Source organism: Bufo bufo, chromosome 1 (genome assembly GCF_905171765.1).
Source record: "Bufo bufo chromosome 1, aBufBuf1.1, whole genome shotgun sequence".
Lineage (NCBI taxonomy): Eukaryota > Metazoa > Chordata > Amphibia > Anura > Bufonidae > Bufo > Bufo bufo.
In genome coordinates this window covers 614141696-614148701 of record NC_053389.1, presented here as the reverse complement: position 1 = coordinate 614148701, position 7006 = coordinate 614141696, and the positions used below count along the sequence as shown (strand labels likewise).

The 7006-nt window shown below is 41.3% G+C and overlaps 1 protein-coding gene across 1 annotated transcript in view; it reads right to left on the bottom strand.

Annotated features, from left to right (window-relative positions):
* Positions 1-1402: 1402 nt before the first annotated feature.
* Positions 1403-7006, bottom strand: part of LOC120985643 (cholesterol side-chain cleavage enzyme, mitochondrial) — a 92474-nt gene continuing 86870 nt past the window's right edge. Inside the window, exons 6-9 of the mRNA XM_040413702.1 lie at positions 6164-6330; positions 6000-6078; positions 3326-3517; positions 1403-1862 (exon numbers count right to left, since the gene is read on the bottom strand). Coding sequence (XP_040269636.1) covers positions 1725-1862; positions 3326-3517; positions 6000-6078; positions 6164-6330 — 576 coding nt within the window. The 3' untranslated portion in view covers positions 1403-1724. The remainder of the gene's footprint in view (positions 1863-3325; positions 3518-5999; positions 6079-6163; positions 6331-7006) is intronic.

The window sequence follows — 7006 nt, the reverse complement described above, 5'->3', positions numbered from 1 at the left end:
GGACAGTGCAGTATAGCCCAGACAAGACCAGGGAGGAGGGGTGAGTACAGCTCCTCACTCACCGCTCCCACCTCCTGCATACTAGTGAGCTTTGCTCGGGCACAAATGTGGCTATCTAACTGAAACTATAGTTATATAGATCATTCCCAAGTGTGAGCAAGGTGGAAGACACAGGCCTTGTTGTCATATTCTGCATACTGTATTCTGTGCAGCAAATAGCATGTCACAGGCAGTGTGAAAATACCAGCCCACTACAGCGAAGGGTGGTGGACTGTGACTAATGGTCCAACATCTACAGGAAGCAGCCTGGTGGAGTTTCAATGACAACAGCAGAAAACAGAAGCCTATTCAGATTTGCAGTTACCACACTGCATTTTAGCACAACATGTTTAACTGCAAGAGTTCTGTGGAGTTCCTTTTGAAATATTAAAGTCTCTAATTTGGAATTGGTGGAGCTGAATACACCTATCATGTTACATTGTTTTACCTATTCATAGACGACAATATTTTGGATATTGATTTACAGTAGCTGTCATGGTGGCTCAGTGGTTAGCATTGGGGTCCTAGGTTTGAATCCAACCAAGGACAACATCTGGATGGAGTTTGTATGTTCTCCCCATGTTTGTATGGGTTTCCTCCGGGTACTCCAGTTTCTTCCCACACTCTAAAGAAATACATCAGAGGGTGATTGGTGGCACAGTTAGATGGGCAGATTGTCGAGAATGAGCGTTCGCAGGAACGTTTGTTTCCAATAATCTGCCTGACAATCGGGCCATGTAAATCCACTTTTAGACTGTGAGCTCCATTGCAGACAGCAAGCAATAATAATTAATGTCTGTAAAATGCTGTGGAATATGTCAGTGCTATATAAGTGAGATGAGTATATAAAAATGGCCTCCTCTTCCACAACATGGGAAAACATACAGTATGTTGTTTTTAATTATTTGTCTCATACATTGGGGGCATATCGTTAGGATATCCCACCAATATCTGATAGGCGCGGGACTGCAGGTCCCACTTATCTTTAGAACGGAGTCCACAAAGTGAAGAAGGGTGTACTGCACTTGCGCATCCGCCCTCCATTCATTTCTATGGGAATGCTGAAAAGAGCCGAGGAGCACACTTGGCTATTTTCGGAAGTCCAATTGAAATGAATGGGAAGCACTCCAGCCACCACTCCATTCACTTCAATGAGGAAGACAGAAATAGTCTACCCAGCACTTGGCTATTTTCAGCAGTCCCATAGAAATGAATGGAGGGTGGATGCGCAGTGCGCCCTCCTTCACTATGCGGGCTCCATTCTATAGATAGGTGCGGGTCCCAGCAGAGGGACCCACACCTATCAGACATTGGGAAATATCCTAGCAATATGTCCCCAATGTATGAGATGGGCCAACCCCTTTAAAGCAAATTACAGAAACATTTCAGCTTTTGCATACTTGTATAGAACTGTTTGTGTAATTTAATATATATTTTTTGCATTTGTGAAGATCCACATTTTCCTGTTTTAAGGCCTACTGCATATAGCAAACAAGCAAGAAAAAATAGTACTTTATATCTGTACAAATACATTGGTAGAAATCAGATCTTTGTCATGTATTTCTTGTTATTTTGTGTGTGATTTTATTGACAGATTATTGTTTCTTGCTCAGGTCCAACAAATGATATCTTCTTATTTGTTATCTATATGTGTTATACAGGCATGTCCATGAAGCAAGAAGTCCTTAGGAGTGTCTTTCTGAACCATTCAGTGATAACGGGGACAAGGTTAACTGAATGGGTCTGGTAGGGAAGAGAATGAGATTAAAGGTTGATTCCACTTCAACCATTCGGTTTGTCTCTATCTTAAAATTCTCCAGAACCTGAAAAAAACAAAGGAAAAGACTATTAGTTGATGCCAGAATGCCAGTTCTTATCATATAATACTGGATCTTTCTTATCTCAAGAGGCTCATTCAAATGGAACTATAAGGTACGTTCACATTCAGCAGATTTGTTGCAGATATTTCTGCAACTAATAATTCCATTCAATATATCTCAATGGGGTTGTTTCTGCATCATTTGCATGGATTTCCCGCTCGTTCCCCGGGTGAAACTGTAGTTCATGCATGCTCCTAAAATATCATTTCTGGGCAGCAGATCATGCGGTCTGGTCCCCAGAAACAATGCAGCTCTATGAGGACGAGCGATGGCAATAGCGATCCGTCATCTTCATACTGTGGAGGTGATCACTGCATGTAAAGTTGCAGCAGATCACCCGATGAACGAGCGAAACGCTGGTTCCCCGGGTGAAACTATAGTTCGTGCATGCACCTAAAGTATCATTTCTGGGCAGCAGATCATGCGGTCTAGTGATCTGCTGCCCAGAAGCAATGCAGCTCTATGAGGACGAGCGATCGCAAAAGCGATACCTCGTCCTCATACTGTGGAGGTGATCATTGCATGTAAATGCTGAGCTCTCCTCCACTGCTGCTCATTGGTATGTGTAAATCCACCTTAAGACCGGCGTGTAAAACACTGGTCTTGATAAATCTTCCTGATAAAGAATACTACAAACAGTGCAGTTTTTCTGTGCCATGTTTGTAAACTTTTGGTGTGTTTTTGGGATCAGCATATTCTTCAAAACGCAGCATGCTCTAAGGTATGGGGCTTTTTCATGGGGATTGCTATAGGCTACTCTGCAGGGCTACAGAAATGCATAAAGAAAACACATGTGAAAAATATATGAGCAATATATTTTTCGGCACGCCACACCGCAAAAAAAAATATGGAGCATATTAAATAAGATTGGCATTTTATATACTAGTCTTATTAAAAGTTAGCTGGAGTAAGATGCACCACATTTATTAAGAGGCATGTTAGTAAATTTGACGCTTCTCCTCTTTGTTTGTGAGTCAGACATTAAAATCTATGGCTGCTAAAAAAAATTGCCTAGAGATTTTACTCCAGTTTTTGTATGCCACGCCCCACTTTTTGAACAAATATAGCATGTGTCGGAAATTGCAAAAGGAATAATAAATTTGCCCCTATAAACTGGACACCAAAAGGAGCTCTCAGTAGTGTTCTTAGACTACTGCATACGTGAAGAGAGATCATGAAATTCAAACTTGGAAAACTGTCCCTGATAGAAAATTAACCTACACCTCACATCATGATTGAAGAATCTGCCCCCCTGCAGAGAATATTTCATTTTAATTGCTTAATAATCCTTACACATATGGAACAAGTCTGTTTGTGAATATTGCCTAAGATTACTTCCATAAGGCGGATGCGAAAAAAATACAGTGATGGGTATAATTTTTTCCACTCATATAAACCTTACATACATGGACGAGGAAAAGCTGCATCTCCATTTCTGCTATTCTTCTGCCAAGACACTGTCGAGGACCAAAACCAAAGCTTAAGCCTCTAAAATGAGTGGATTCTTGCCCTAGCCAGCGCTCGGGAGAGAACCTTTCAGGAAAAGTGAAGATATCAGGATTCCGTCCCATCGCATAAAGTCCAACTTGCACCAAAGTCTACAAAGGAGGAGACAGATGAAGTAAACATTAAAGGATCACTAACTTTTCAAAAAACTTTTGATAGGTCATAGTGACCTACAGTATCAAAAATTTCTCTAGAATAACCATGTTATAAGGGAAAAAAATAATAAAGATCGGGTCCCCATCCCGATCGTCACCTAGCAACCATGCGTTAAAATTGCACCGCATCCACACTTGCTTGCGGATGCTTGCGATTTTCACGCAGCCCCATTCACTTCTATGGGGCCTGCGTTGCGTGAAAAATGCACAATATAGAGCTTGCTGCGATTTTCAAGCAACGAACAAGTGATGCGTGAAAATCACCGCTCATGTGCACAGACCCATTGAAGTTAATGGGTCCGGATTCAGTGCGGGTGCAATGCGTTCACCTCACGCATTGCACCCGCCCGGAATTCTCGCCCGTGTGAAAGGGGCCTTAGGCTTCTTAACGCGAGCGATACAGCTTGTGTCAGGATCTGTTCAGAGAAAAACCTGATGGTTTTGCATGTCTGAGTTTTTTCAATCCGGATTGGATGTGTTTTTCAGGAGCGTGAAAAAAATAACTAAATGAAGAATAACAATATACATCTCCTAGAAACCATCAGCGAAAAATGCATTGCATCCAGATGCTTTCCGTTTTTCAATCAAGCCCCATCCGCTTTTATGGAACCAGAGCTGCATAAAAAACATACAATATAGAACGTGCTGCAATTTTTCCTGAACGCAGAAATGATTCGTGAAAAACACATGTACACAGGCCCATTAAAATGAATGTCCGGATGCTATGCATTTGCTTTACGCATCGCACCGAGATGGAAAAATCACACGTGTAAAAGAGGATTTACAGTGCACACTTGAGGAGATCTCTGTGCATTTGTGTAATATCTGCTGGTCCATGCATGCTGAGAACTGTTACTGATGTACCTGAACTTCATTATTCAGTAAAGAATTGTTCTACTGCAAAACTGCCTCATCCTCGCTGGCTTCAATGCTGCAGGGAACCCTGCCTTGCACCTCCTCACTGTCAAGGACACCTTAAACCACCATCAGGCAGGAGAACCCCAAGACAGGGGTTCCAATCACTGTATGGCCCAGGGGAGCATCAGAGTCACTACCGACATCTTTAAACCTAATGCTTTTGTCTAGTAATGCCACTCCAGTTTTTTATGCTTGTTTTGCAACCTTTTTAAAAAAAAAAAAAAATGGTATCGTGATAAATCTGGAGTGAAACTAATTGACATAGCAAACCACACCAAACTTTCCCACCCACTTTTTAAAACTGTTTGGAATAGTGTAAAAATAAGACCCACAAACTGCAACATATTTGCACAAATAACCCCCAAAAAGTTGAAATATCCTAACACCAGAACTTTGGAGGGCTTAATAACCCCCCCCCCCACACACACACACACCACCACCACCTCATTATTCCATTGGGCCATATTTACTAAGATTGGCGTTTTATGTATAAAGTAAACGAGGTGGCACATTTTGGGGGCAACTTATGTGTAAATCAGGAAACAAGCCAGCATTACCCATATAATCCAAGAGAAAAAGGGAAATGATGTCCAGCAAAAAACAGAAGTAAAGCCTACAGGTGTAATGATTTGATTTTGCTCCTGTTCTGTGTTTTTGACCCACACTTGGTTTTGGCTCATGGAAATAACTGACCAAATAACTGAAGTGTGAACTCAGCCTGACTAGAGTTTTGAGAAGTAGATGGAAAAATGGGTGAGATTATCTATGCTAATTAGTTTCATTCCTGATCAACAGCACTTATTTAAAACATTACAAAAAAAGTTGCAAACTCACTCCAGTCCCCTAGTGGACATATCACCGCTGACACCAATGGTTGGCTGCAGCAGAGCAGGTAATCATGTCCATGCTGGGGAGGAAGTAAACAAGCTGTGTACCAGAAGATGGACACATGGGAGCCTGTGCTTTGAACCGGAGCGCGAGGAGCAGGTAAGCATGATTCTTTCACTTGTGGAGGCAGCATCAGGGGAAAAAGTATTTATTTCCAGACAACCCATTTAGAGAAGATTTTTACTCAAATTTTAAAAACATTAATATATTAGTCTATCAGAAGTTAAAGGGGTAAACAATGTTTGCCAATGATGTATTAACTTTGAGATATGGGCATTTTTCTGTTTTGTTGCAAGGACCAGGAAGTGACAACAGTAAGCACAGCCATATTGATTGTCACCTTTGAATTTTCTCCTTAGAAAGTGATGGCAAACTACAATATGGTTCTGTCGGTATGCTCAATTAAGAACAGTCTTGCCATTAGTTTCTAATAAATTGAGTTAATAGAGGGGTTCTATAGCTCAGAAGTGTCTCTGAAATGCTTTGTCAGGTTGCAGAACACACAAGTAAACATTGCCATTGTGGTTCCTCAAACTGATCACTGGTGACCTGCAAATTGTGGGTTATACTAGTCGAGCCCTTCTGGGTAATCTTTTCCTATGTTAGCGCTTACCCCCTTTGGTATCATGTAGTTGCGGATAACTGTATCCTTCCAGGTATATCTCTGTAATGTGATAGCAACAGGGTGCAGTCTGTAATAAACAAGAGAGAATGAGAAAGAAATGTTCTACCCGGAGGTATACTATGTACTCTATGTAGCTTTATTTTAGTTTTTACCTCAGAGTTTCTTTCAACGCGGCTTTGACCAATGGGATTCTCTTCAGTAGTGCTGCCAAGTCATTTCCAGATGCTGCCCTGGCAGCTAGAATTTCAGACCTAAGCTTTTCCTGGATGGCTGGGACCCGTGCCAGCTCATACATGGCCCACTGAAGGGTTACTGCTGTCTGTAACAATAGTGTAGGAATAATGGAACACATTAAATACAAGAATATCTGTGCAGGCTATACTGGCTTGTCTAATACATACGTCATACACTCATTTATCCCAGCATCCATTTGCAAACAGCATGATCTGTACTAATGCAGAAAAAGTGTGTTCCAGGAGCTGCTTCCATAGTAACTGAGACTGGACAGATCGTGCTAGGTGAATGTGAATTACATACAGTAGGCGTTATTTAAGTGCAAAAATACATTTATAGTTCAGAGGAATACTGCAAGGTTCAACATATAGAATGCATTTCCATACAATACAGAAAGACACAGAACTGTCACTATGAGACGCGGCTCTTACGACCATTCTACACGCTGGATTTATTTTCAAAAGTAAAAAAATATATATATATTTATCATGCAAAAGGGTTACTTAAAGCTGCTAAACCTTGATATTGACAAATCATTTGTAGCACTGGTGTCATCATACTCATTCGGCAGGGAGAATGTTTTGTCCCCTTTAAGCTAAAAGGCTCAGATGAACTGCAACATCTGCAACCACTACACATGCAACCATGCAAGGGCTGTCATACCATATGCCCAACTCTTGCAGACGTACACGGGCCTTGCTGATAAGGGGACCCACTTTCATCTATTGTATAAAAAATAATAGTACTCAGGACCATATATT